Source organism: Centropristis striata, chromosome 20, assembly GCF_030273125.1.
Source record: "Centropristis striata isolate RG_2023a ecotype Rhode Island chromosome 20, C.striata_1.0, whole genome shotgun sequence".
Taxonomy (NCBI): Eukaryota; Metazoa; Chordata; class Actinopteri; order Perciformes; family Serranidae; genus Centropristis; species Centropristis striata.
This window is the reverse complement of record NC_081536.1, coordinates 5,563,753-5,576,261: the sequence shown is the minus strand read 5'-3', so window position 1 is coordinate 5,576,261 and position 12,509 is coordinate 5,563,753. Positions and strand designations below refer to the sequence as shown.

General features: G+C 39.7%; 1 protein-coding gene across 1 annotated transcript in view; it reads left to right on the top strand.

Moving 5' to 3' along the window:
* The window catches only part of cdh23 (cadherin-related 23), a 196,156-nt gene that overhangs the window by 118,590 nt on the left and 65,057 nt on the right, over positions 1 to 12,509 (top strand). The window contains exons 15-16 of the mRNA XM_059359157.1: positions 8,400 to 8,464; positions 10,623 to 10,860. Coding sequence (XP_059215140.1) covers positions 8,400 to 8,464; positions 10,623 to 10,860 — 303 coding nt within the window. The remainder of the gene's footprint in view (positions 1 to 8,399; positions 8,465 to 10,622; positions 10,861 to 12,509) is intronic.

Below are 12,509 nucleotides of genomic sequence, written 5' to 3'. Positions count from 1 at the left end.
CCTGTATGAGCTAGCTCACACAGCATCACTGTTAATAATGGGGCCGCTTATCACGGGTGTTCTGACATTATGAGACAGGGTGTGAATGCAGGCTGAGGACGAACAGGCGGGAGCTGAGATTGGTGAGGAGTGTGAACTTTTCCAGAGTTGGTTGACTATGTAAAAAGGTGGGTTTGTAAAATTACATAAAAAGGGAGTTTGAGAGTGTTGTGGAGCTAAAGATTAGTCTCCAACGGTTCATTTGCCTGGTCATCTGTTAATCTATTCATTTATTTTGTTTAGATACAAATGAAAAGAATGCACTGCATCACTGTGTTGCAACATTTTTATCATACAAAGTGGCCTAACAGTGTGCTAAAGTTACAGATAGAACAGCTAGGTTGATCACTGTTGATTATTTTCTCAGTTAAGTGAATTGTTTGGTCCATAAAATGTTGGCCATCATAATTTCCCAAGGAGCAAGATTAGGTCTTCAAATTGCTTGTTTTGTCCTACCAGAAGAATGAAATTCAAATGATACTGTCACAATTGATATAAAAAACGAAAAAAGATAATCATCACTGCTGAGAAGTTAAAATCAAGAAATAATTTTCTTTTTCCACTGTCCAGTATCTGAGCTTGTGTCATTTCCAAGCCTCAGTCCGGTTCACTATATATACCATTGCTGCGGCGATAAAGTAATATTTTTCACCAGGTTGTCCACGTTTATATAGCCTGCATGAAACAACACTATAAAATCACACAGGGTGAAGAATATAACATCTGATTTTTACAGTCCATGTTCAGAATGTTGTAGTTTCAGCAGTCCCACATCATTAACATCCGCTGTCGCATCATTACGTAGCCTAGTGAAAGTGCAGTCTGTTGCTCTGTAGCACCGCAGTGAATTCCTCACATTCTTCTCGATGGGAAACATCATGAGGTCAAGGAAAAGTGGTTAGGAAATGATATAGGATGTAATGATATTGACCGCAGCCCATGTAGCCACACATGCTTTCTTTGTCCTCTCTCTTGTACTCAGTGTGTCTCTGTAGTATACTCCTTACTCTTTATCATTCTCTACATCCTCCCTGTGCTGCTGCTAATCTCATTCCTTCATCACTGAGGACGGAGACAGAGAAAGAGAGGGGGAGGACCGAGGCCTGTCGGCAAAGTGGAGCTGCCAGCCACAGAGAGATCTGCATTAAGCCTTTTCACTGGCAGCTCAAACTCTATCTCCAGCTTATGCCCACAATACAGTTTGTTCTCTCTCTCTCTCTCTCTCTCTCCCTCTCTTCCTTTTTGTATTCCAGAGGTAACAGCTGTGTTTTCCAGTTGTTCACATGTGGTTGCAATCAATATATGTAGTAGCTGTGTATGCATGCAAACTGTAGAATTTATCTCACAAGCTGTCACAGTATCCTGTAAAGACACCCACTCCACTTTATTGGACACTTCTTTTACAAAAGTACATTGTTTAAAAAAAAAAAAGAAAGTTGTATCTCTCTCTCTCTCTCTCTCCCTCTCTCTGTGTCTGGCTGTTATCTGGGTGGTCAGGAGATAATAGAAACAGGCTGTTCAATCCTGTCGGCAGGCAGCAGTCGCTGTGAGCACCCCCACCTGCTCGTTAATGGTTTAGAGAAATAAAGCAGTCGTAAACGTACGCTCGCCATCGCCATTACACTAAAGTGTCCGCAGTAAAAACACACACAGCTCCCATCAACCCCCGCAGGTGCACTAGGTCACAGCTGGGGGACTGGCGAGAGATGCGCCTGGCCCTCGTCTGATCCAAGTAGGTGAGGGATTTTGCATCTTGTCTCCGCTAAAGAGGTTTGAGTTTTGGGTCATTTCACACAGCTCCAGCTCTACAGTCATGTGTGCAGTATGGAAATTAAGGAGAATATATCAATTCACTCATTAGTTCAATTGAGTGAGTAGCTGTTCAGGACATGTGATCATTAATTGTCACAACTCCTAATGGCCTCAGCATGGGGTCAGACTGCTTTTTACTGTGTGCCGCTGTGCTCTGTGTCACAGATACAAACAGGCTCAGTACAGTCCTGTGGCAGTGTGACTCCATAGGAAGTTAGATTAGTTCTTTCATTCATGTCCTTTCCTTTCAGTCAAACATTTAGTTGTGTTGTGACCAGACATTTCATTTATTTGACTTTTCTGTCACATATTTTTCAACACCTAGAAATTAGAATCTCAATCATTTAATTGCTCTTGTCTCAAAGAATACAGTTTTTTTTCCCAAATCTGTCAAAACAATACTCAAACCCACATATACTCTGAAACATGTTGTATTTTTTCCTTGCTGTAAATGTTCCTCTGCTCCATACCTGTAGTAAAGACAATGGAAGAGAGTTAGACACTGAGTGATTTAGAAGAGAGCTAGTGGTTATCTTCCAAATGTTCCAGTGCAAAATTAAAAAGACTAAAAGCTAAAAAGAGCCTTTAACAGTGGGTAAGGTTTCTTTTATCTGTGCTGGTGCTAGAGAGTGGAACAAAATGCCTCTTGTAATTAAGGAGGTCCAGAAACCACAAGCCTTTAAGAAAAAGGTCAAACAAGAGGAGGATGTTATTATTTAGAGATAATATCTCTAAATAAGGACACTTTTAAATCTATACCAATATACATCATTATTTTTATTGGCATATCTGTGAGTAGATTGTTGTGTTGGGATGTGGCATGTTGTGGTTTTGTGTGTGCCGCCTTGGATGTTGTGGTTAGGATAGATAGAACATCAAAGACCACGATGGAAAGAACTTCTAGACTATGTTCAGTTAAGACAACTGTGTATGTATTTTTACTACTCTATTTGAGGTATTAGCCAACTAGCTTTAATTAAAAATTAGAATGGATTTTTACACAAAACAAGGACTGTGGATTTTGTTTCCAAGATCTTACATTGAAATTGTGTCTTCGTGGCCAATGTGGACAGGAAGAACAATGATTGTATTATTGTTCATGCAGGAAATTTAGTATTTTTCAAGACAGACTTGAAAAATATGACCCCAACTTTTAATCCTCAAAAAAAGTTTTTTTTTTTTTTTTATGCTTTTGCATATATTTTTACTGATGATTATCAAGCAGACATGAACAGAAGAAAGTGATTTACTCGAGTGCTGTAAACTGTGATGTGCAGTCTGATAGGGCATGCATATCTTAATCTGAATTTGCATTTGATTCCCACGGTGCCAGTGGGAGCCACAAACTTCACTTCACACTGCTGATCCACAGGCACCTAATTTTGCTGAGATGATGTAGTGCTGTAACACACAGAAGTGTACTGCATGGAGTCTGTCATATGATGAAGATCCTGCTTGCTTTGTGCCTCACACACACACACTACAATATGCAAAGTGTTAACACGAACGGGGGCTCATTTAAAAATAGCTGTTCTCCGTATCCCACTTGTATAGCATTTGTGAAGATTGATCTATGATCTTGTCATGGATACAGGAAATGTGAGTTAGTGAGACAGAAAGCCTTTAACAGAGCCCACATGAGTGGAACTAACCAGAGTTGAGGAACTAAAGCTGAGGAAGATAACCTGACAACCGTGTCCTCATCATTGTTTCCCTCACAATGATTGTCAGGAACTGGACATCTTCACTGTGCTGCTGCTGCTGCTGGTGTGTGTGTGTGTGCATGTGCAGGTGTGTGTTTGTTATCCATCCTATGTGATTGTGTTTAGGTGTGCAACACTGAGAGACAGAGGAGGTTGTCTGTGTTTGGACTGGGGGTCATCTCTATTTTGACAGCAGGCTTTGACAGCCAGTAATTGGTTTCCTTTTCCATGCCTCTCAAAGCTTCTGCAGAAAAAGCAATTTTAGGAGCCAATCAATTCAAATTCCAGCTCACTCACGATAGAAAAGCCCGTGCTGCTTTAACCTCCCCTCGTTGTCCACAAGATAGCTGGGCTGATAATCTGCTCCCCCTCCAACCCAACCCCAGTTCACACACACACACACACACACACACACACACACACACACACACACGCTACACTACCCACCCTTGTCTCTCTGTCGCCCGTGAGGGGAAGCTCTCATCTCCGCTTTTTCTTGAAAGCAATTGAGTGTGATAATAGGAGTTTATACTGTAAATAGTTGGGGTGCATATTTACCCCAAGACTGAATGAACCTGGAAACACTGTGCATATCTGTCCATGTGTTCACATACACACTAAACTCTGCACACAGAAACACTCATCACACACATATTGTCACACTTGCATTAACAGGCATGCCGACACACAAATGAGTGCAAGGGTACACAGGTACACCAGAATATATACCGACATACACACACAGTGTTTGCCTGCTGGCTTCGCCTCTCTGAAGGGAAGAAACACATCATTTAACCAAACTGGTCAACTGAGAACTAATTTCTCTTTTGTAGTTACTGCCTGAGGACCCTAGGGTTTGCAGAGTTTATATTGGCAATCAGCAGCACACTGACTCTTTGTGCAGAAACTCCTTAACAACTTTTTTGATCAGAACGCTGACTCTGATACCTCAGTGCCCGGCTCCTTAGCAAGAGGCCGATTTTTATCACCACAGTCTGGGCCCAGTATTCGTGCAACATGTACTGCCATTGTATTATTTCTGGGCAGTGTTCTTTAAACATGTAATCCACTATATTTGGCAGCTTACAAGTGACATGTCCTAAATACTTTTGATTATTTTGGTATACTTTCAAATTGTCTTGCTAAATTTATTGTCAGTGTTTTATATTTTCATGCCAAAAACAAATTCCTGACAGTGTCTTGGCTGCGTGTCTCCTCTCCCTTTGTTGTGTGGCAGGTGCACTGCACACAGATTATTGCACTTTAAAAGAAATCTGTTAATGGGATATGCATATGTTTTTTCAGAGCATATAAATATATATATAAAACAAAGTAGAAGGTCATTCTAAGAGCACAGACCTCCCCCAAGACCATGCTTTATCTCACAGTATTAACAACATGAAAACAAATGTATGTATCTGCACCAGGATCTGAATCCACTCCAAATATTTTGGGGTTCTTTCATGCTTAACATTTCCAACTTGTTTTATGAAAATCAGGCAAGTAATTTTTCTGTATGCTGACAAACAAACAAGATCCAAAAACATTCCTCCTTAGCAGCAAGTAATCCCTTCAAGTAATATCTTTTAAAGAAAGCAACTGTATTCAGAATTACACCAATTTAAACTGTAAGAGGACACAGGTACTCTTATTTTATATTTTGAATATGTAATCCCATTGCTCATGTTCTATTACTCCCCGACTCTCTGTCTTTGCATCTTGACAACAACAAAAAATCAACCAGCAGGCTTCTGTACCATTTAAGCCAATAACAATATGCATGTGCATCTCTTTACTTTATTTTGGAGGGATCCTAAATAGAGATGTTGTATGAATCCATCAGCATTACTTATTTGGCATGAAAACGAATTATCCCAGTGAACCATCGCTGTACTTTAAATGCTTGTTGTATTTGTCAGTGAGGTTATTAGGCACATTAGTGAGGCACATTGCCCAGCTTTATTTCCGCGTCATATTTTTCCTCATTAAATCTCACACTCTCTCTGTGCAGCCCACCTCGCCAACTTTTTTTTCAACTCCCCAACCAAAAGAAGGTTTAAGCCACCATGGCGATGGGGAGCAAATGCATAATACCCTGGTGTCAAGGATTCTGGCCTGTGGTGTTAAGTTATTGCAAATCCCTGCACAAACCAATCTCAAACATCCATCTGCTGCAGGCCTTCTGTGTCTCAAGTTAAAAGTCTTTGGCGAGCAGTTGGGAAAGTGACCGGGCCGTACTGTCATGGTGATTGTTTGGTGGTAGATAGGGAGCGAGTCAGTGAATGATGGGTGGGGGTCTATCGTCTCTCTCTCTCTCTCTCTTTATTTCTCTCTCTCTCTCTTCCTCTGTCTGTGGTCACGGCGAGAGAGGGGCTCGGGCGGCAGACGCAGAGGCAGCATTAGCTCCCAGGCTGAGCCCGGCTCCTGTCACCGCCTCGATAGCTGTCACGCTAACACCCCCACCGCTATCATTGGAGCACTTATGGGCCTGTCACTCACCTGGGAGAGAGGGAGCGGGGGAGGGAGGGAGGCATCGAGGGGGAAGAGTGTGCTAAGGGAGATATGTAGAGGAGAGGGGAGACAGTGGAGATGGAGGCGGAGCTCGGGACGCTGGGAGGAAAGCGAGGTAAAGACAGAAAGGAAAAGATAAAGGAGGAGGGAGAGAGGACGGATGGGTAGGAATGCAAAAAGAGAAGGGGAGAAGCAGTTGAGTGGCATTAAATGATGAGGTCATCGAGACATGACAGATGAAAACTCAAAGGTTAATATAAGAACCTGACTAGAGTCCCAAACACCTCGCGTGTATTTAGCGTCCCACTTTCTAGTCGTTCAGCAAGATGCGCTTCGGTGCACCTGACAACAAAGGAGGGCCATTTGGACATTAAAAAGAAGCATCGATTCACCACCCAGGACGATGTAGTGGAAGCTCTCTGTGAAATTACGGGCTTGAGCTAAACAGCATGGTGTAATTTTTAGAAGGAGAAAAAACACATTGATAGCTGCAGCCGTTGTTCCATCTGTGAGAGGCTTCATAGATGGGTACGCACAGACGCACACACACATACATAACCATTAATGTATTCAATTTAAAATCCACAGATATTTCCTAACACGTTTAAATGTGCACACATGCATCTACATCCACAGCCAATATAGAGTTCAGCATTACCACATGCTTGTGTATATCTTATCACCTCAGTCTTGTATCAGTCAACACATGTCAGCATCTGTATAAGTCACAGCCACATGTAAAAATTCATACACCTCACACACACACACACACACACACACACACACACACACACACAGTAGAACAGAATAAGGTCGGTATCAGGGCATCACTGAATCACAGTGACCAGCATCGTGGTTGACAGAGCCGGCTGCAGACACGTTCGGGTTTGGCCCTTCAACTGACTGCAGAGCCACTGAAGTGAAACTCTATTACAACAGCCTCTCCAGCCACGATCCATCAGCAGCAACACAACACCCCGTGTGTACGCGCCAGTGCACGCACGCACATGGGCATGCATGTGTTTACAAAGACAGATTGGTGTTTCATAAAGTACAAGATTCCCTGAAAGTGTTGCTCTTTATGTTGCTTTCCTTTGACACCATTTATATCTGCAAAACATATGACGATGGTTGTTGCTGCTTTTTTTAGGTACTGATGGGTCATGTGGATGAGTTCTGTCATCAGATTAAACCAATCAACACCTCTGAGTGATGCAAGTTTTATCATGGAGGTTTACAGCCATAGACAGCCGTTAAAGTGAGAAATTTAGGAAACTCAGGAAGACTGACAGCTGATTTTATTCAGCCGTTTGAATATATCATATGGTGGCTGACAAGGGAAAATGCCTTGCAATGGTCCAAAACAGCATACATGTTTATGTTGTGTGTGCATGCAGTTGTGAAAGTAACAAGTGTGTTTAATTGCATGTAACTACAGTAGGGCAAACATTATGGCCCATAACATTTCCGTTATGAGAAATGTGCTGCAGCTTTAGAAGAGATGTCTTCTCAAAAACCAAACAAATATAAAAAATAAAATAAATCCAACAATGGAAATGTTCTGCAAATGAAAAAATGCAACAGAAAGACAAATAAATACAGAAACGATGCAAAAACATACAAACACTGAAAACAATTGTTACAGGAAAAACACAAAATATTTAATCAACACAGCAGAAGTTTGAGCTGACTGTGTTTTACTTCTGTATTTGCAGAGTGTTTGCCATAAATGCAGTTTCTTTAGCTTTCTGAAGCACATTTTTTTCATTTGCAGCACTTTTACATTTTTTGAGTTGTTTTTGAACTGGCATTAAGCTGCAGCTAGTTTCTCTGAATGGAAAGGTTTTGGCCGTTGTATTGTGTTTGCTCTTGTAGGCCACCATAGAATCATGTTATTCAAATTTCTGGTTAACTTCATATCAGCATACATGCACAAAATCAAGACGGCACAAATGTATACTGAGGAATGATCTAATTGTTACATTAACATGCAATAGGAAAAATATTATCTCATCCCTTAAGATTTTACAATAGCATTTGAAGTCTGCCATACATAATCTCCTGAACATAAACTTCGTAAAGAGTTTAGAAAGTTTTTTTCTTTTGTTTCTGTGTTTGTTTTTTGCCACATGAAAATACATTTAGAAATGAATCCTGATGGATCATGAAAATTTAACAGGTATACTTGAAACAAAACCCACAGATAGACAAGTCTGTGAGAAACCAGATGAGAAACAAACGGATGGACAACAGAAGCTGAATATACTGTAAAACTTTACAAGGACATAAACGTGATGATAAAAGTAAACTCTGTTTTGCTGTCTTTCTGTCCAGGCTACAGACGGGGATGCAGGCACATTTGGGATTGTGCGTTACTACTTCAGTGATGAGCCAGACCAGTAAGATTCATCTACACACACACAAACTTCAAACAGTCCACACAATCACATTAATTTTTCATTTATTTGGCCACTTGTGCACAATTGTACTGCAATGTTTCTGCCCAGAGACAGCTGAGCTACAATGATGTTTGGCGCTTTTCTTTACGCCTGCTCTCTTCAGGCCACACATTTACAAAATCAGAGAGAAAAACAAACATTCACATAACCTATTCATTTATTATCTTCGCTTTCAAAATAACACAATGTGGCTTACTACGAGTATTGTCTCTCTGCTACCCTAACTGAGCATCATTGTTTGTTTAATGTTATTGTTTATTTTGTCATTAGCTGCAACCTATTGTCTGTGACATCATATTGCTGCAAACACAATAAAACATCAAGAATGTGTCATGGCAGTTTTGACAACTGCACTTAGTTAATGGGTGAGCTGGCCAAACAAGAAGCACACAATACTCAGTTCTCCAGGTTTTATTAACACATCCGTACTCCAATACACCGCTCAGTCCTGGATGGTTATTTAACAATGCAACAAAGTCCTGTACACCGCCCGACTTGTGGTTGTTGCACTTTCTAACATTGGCTCTTCAGCAAGAAGCAATGTGGCCCTAACCTCCGGCCCTATCCATCACACCAGGACAGACCTCACTTTACACCAGGGGTGTCAAACTCTGGCCCGCGAGGCAATACCAAATTATTATACCACCAAATTATTATGCCACCGACATCAGGACCTCAGACAGCCTGTACATCTTCCGCTGCAGGCTGAAGACCTATCTCTTCCAACAATACCTCGGTTAAGTCATGGTCACCTAACAGATATATATATTTAAAAAAAAAAAAAAAAGGTCTTATTCTTTTCTCTTCTTTTCTTCTTTAACATATAGCACTCCTTAGCAATGACAGTTAGCTCTTAAAGTTATGTACTTACTCGATTCCTATGGTCTATGTCTAGTACCATCAGGTTGAATGCACTTATTGTAAGTCGATTTGGACAAAAGCGTCTGCTAAATGACATGTAATGTAATGTAATGTTATACTATTATTGTACTCTTAAACCTGACCCGCCGGTATTATACGGCGCATTTACCGCTAATACTAGAAATCCCACAATGCCCTGCTGTTGTTTTGGCGCGTCAATCAGGACAGGACCCAGAAACGCGCTCCTCTGTGACAGTCGTCATAGCAACCTCAAGCTAGAGCTGTCTCCGAGCTACCCCTTCCCAAAAATGGCGAAAAGAAAGGCAGAATTTATTAACCTGTTGAAAAAGTTTATTGTGATATTTAAATCAGAAGGATGCAAATAGAAAAGAGGCATACGATTTTTATTACATTTTTATTTAATAAATGAATGACATTGATGTGTTTTTTATTTGAAATTTGATTTTGCATGTCTGCACTATTTAGTTATATATTGTATGTTTATAAGCGTTGCTGGTTCCATATTTAATGTGAAAGCAAAACATGTTTGGTATATATTAAAAGGTTTATTTGTTCAATGTTGGCCCATTGTGTATTTGAGTTTGACACCCCTGCTTTACACGTTCCCCTCTCTCATAGTGTTATCAGAGTTAAGTTCACAGTTTGAGTTCCCACAAGGCCTTGCGTTTTGAATGTCAAGTAGGTCGCTGCCTATTTTAATGCTTATTCTATTATTGCAACATACAAAACGACAAACCATGTTTTAAACAAGGAGTTTTTTCATCAAACAAGTTACTTTCACAACAGTTTTTATCTTCAGTGAACAAGGATGACAAAATTCTGAACAGTTATTATGTGATGTCTTATAATGTGCCTTTTACTAAAGCTCTAAGAAACCATTAACTATTCAGTACGTCTCATTACCAGCTAAGATAAGTAGAACAAATACAGGATTATTGTGCACCACCCTCCCACACACACACTTTCCATCTGATGTCTGTACAATGCCTACAGTGTCTTTGATTTAATGCTTTTCTTGTTCAACTTTAATATGATGTTATAATGTATTTATGCTGTTGAGCATGGGAAATACATTTTTCTAAAATTAAAGAAGTTGACATGATGGCAATAATAAGTTTTGTTATAATGAGAAAAAGATCTTGTCATGATGATGATAACCCTCCTCAAACACTTTGTAGTGACCTGCCTTTCATTTCCTCTTGTTTGTCCCTCGTAGGTTTTCACTGGACGATGAGACGGGCTGGGTCATTCTGCGGGCCAGTCTGGATTATGAGTTGATGCGGCGCTTCACGCTGACGGTGCTGGCGAGGGACGGTGGCGGGGAAGAGACAACCGGGAGGATCCGTGTCAACGTGTTGGATGTCAACGACAACACGCCGCTCTTTCAGAAGGAGGCGTACGTGGGCTCACTGAGGGAGAACGAACAGGCCGTCCAGCCGGTGGCACGAGTCAGGGTGAGACGTGTTGAAAACATGCACGTATGGAGCTTTAACCCATAAGAACCCACGGTGGCACCCGTGTAACAAACACTTTAAATCTTCTATAATCTCCCATATTCAGCTTTATGCTTCACCTTAACTCATTAAATCCCTAAGCGACGTATACTCAACACCCTGGTGTGGTGGTCATGTGACTTTGACAAGAAGTGACTTCTCAAATATATGTGTGTGGCTGGAAACAGAAATCTAAATAAGAAGCTAATTTCAAAAAGCTTATTTCTTGTGACGAGGCTAAGTTTAAACCCATTTAACAATTCTAATCCATTAATAGGGAACTGAATAAATTAAAGTCACAATTTTGATATATGCTATGGAGATGCAAACAAAAAGGCAAATAGTTATTTGTTTTATTTATTATTGATTTATTCTTATTTTGTTACTTAAAAACAAATCTGAAAAATAATTTATTGTTAAACAGCACTGTTAATGTCACAATTTTGATAAATGTTGTGGAGATGCAAAGAAAAAGGCAAATCTGTGTTTCCGTAAGCAGAAAATGTGTCTAGTTTTTTATTTTTGAATAAGAAATATCATAAACATAAATACCATAAACACCATATATGCCACATCACAGATCTTTGACATTTAGGGGTAGAATTAAAAAAAAAAAAAAAAACATTATAATTGTGTTCTATGTGGTCAACTTGGTCTGTGGTATTTGTCCCATAATTTTCCTTTAAGGATTACTTGGTCTGGGTTCTTATGGGTTAAACCACACAGAGTTCAAGAGAACACTCTGTTGTAAAACTGGCCTGTTTGTAGCTACTGTAAAATATCACTGGGTTCTGATGGATTCTGTGAAAAACAATTCAACACATACAACACACGTTGCTTAGTCCCAATTGTTTGGCTGCAGTAAGTTAACTGAATTTCTTTCTTCTTTTTTTTTCTTTTTATTGAACATTTTAACAAACATTTTGCATACATCTGGTATACATAAATCGAACACCTCCAATAATGCATCTTCAGATTACACTTGACATCTTTCCTCAATCTTTCATCTTGGATCAGATAAAAAATAACTTAACCTTTTTGTATACTCCAATAAAATTGTGCAACTGAAATAGTAGTCATCCACTGTATCAAAAATAGAGAAATAAAAATAATATTCATAAAATAAAAAAATATATATAAATAAAACAAAAAACAGAACTTTTCAACTTCTGTACTAAGAACCAGGGTACTTTTCCTTCTAATGATCTCAGATAAAGTCAGACCTAATTGGTTTTATGTACACAACCCAATTTTTTCCATATTCTTTTAAATCTGTCCTCCTCCAGTCTCACAGAGAAAGTTAACTTTTCCATCACATAAATATTATGTATAACCTCAACCCACTCCTCAATCTTAGGTTAGTTAACTGCATTTCTAAATGTATTACTGATTAAAAGGAGCAGTGTTGAAGATGTAGTGACATTTAGTGATGAGGTTGTGAATTGTAACCATTTTAACACTCTTCCGTGGCTTAAAGGTAACGTCAAAACACAAAAAAAGTCTTCTCTAGAGCCAGTGTTTGTTTTGTCCGTTCTGGGCTACCGTAGCAACATAGTGATTCAATTCTTGATTATACACTGATGAAAACATAATTATGAATGTTATGTTCC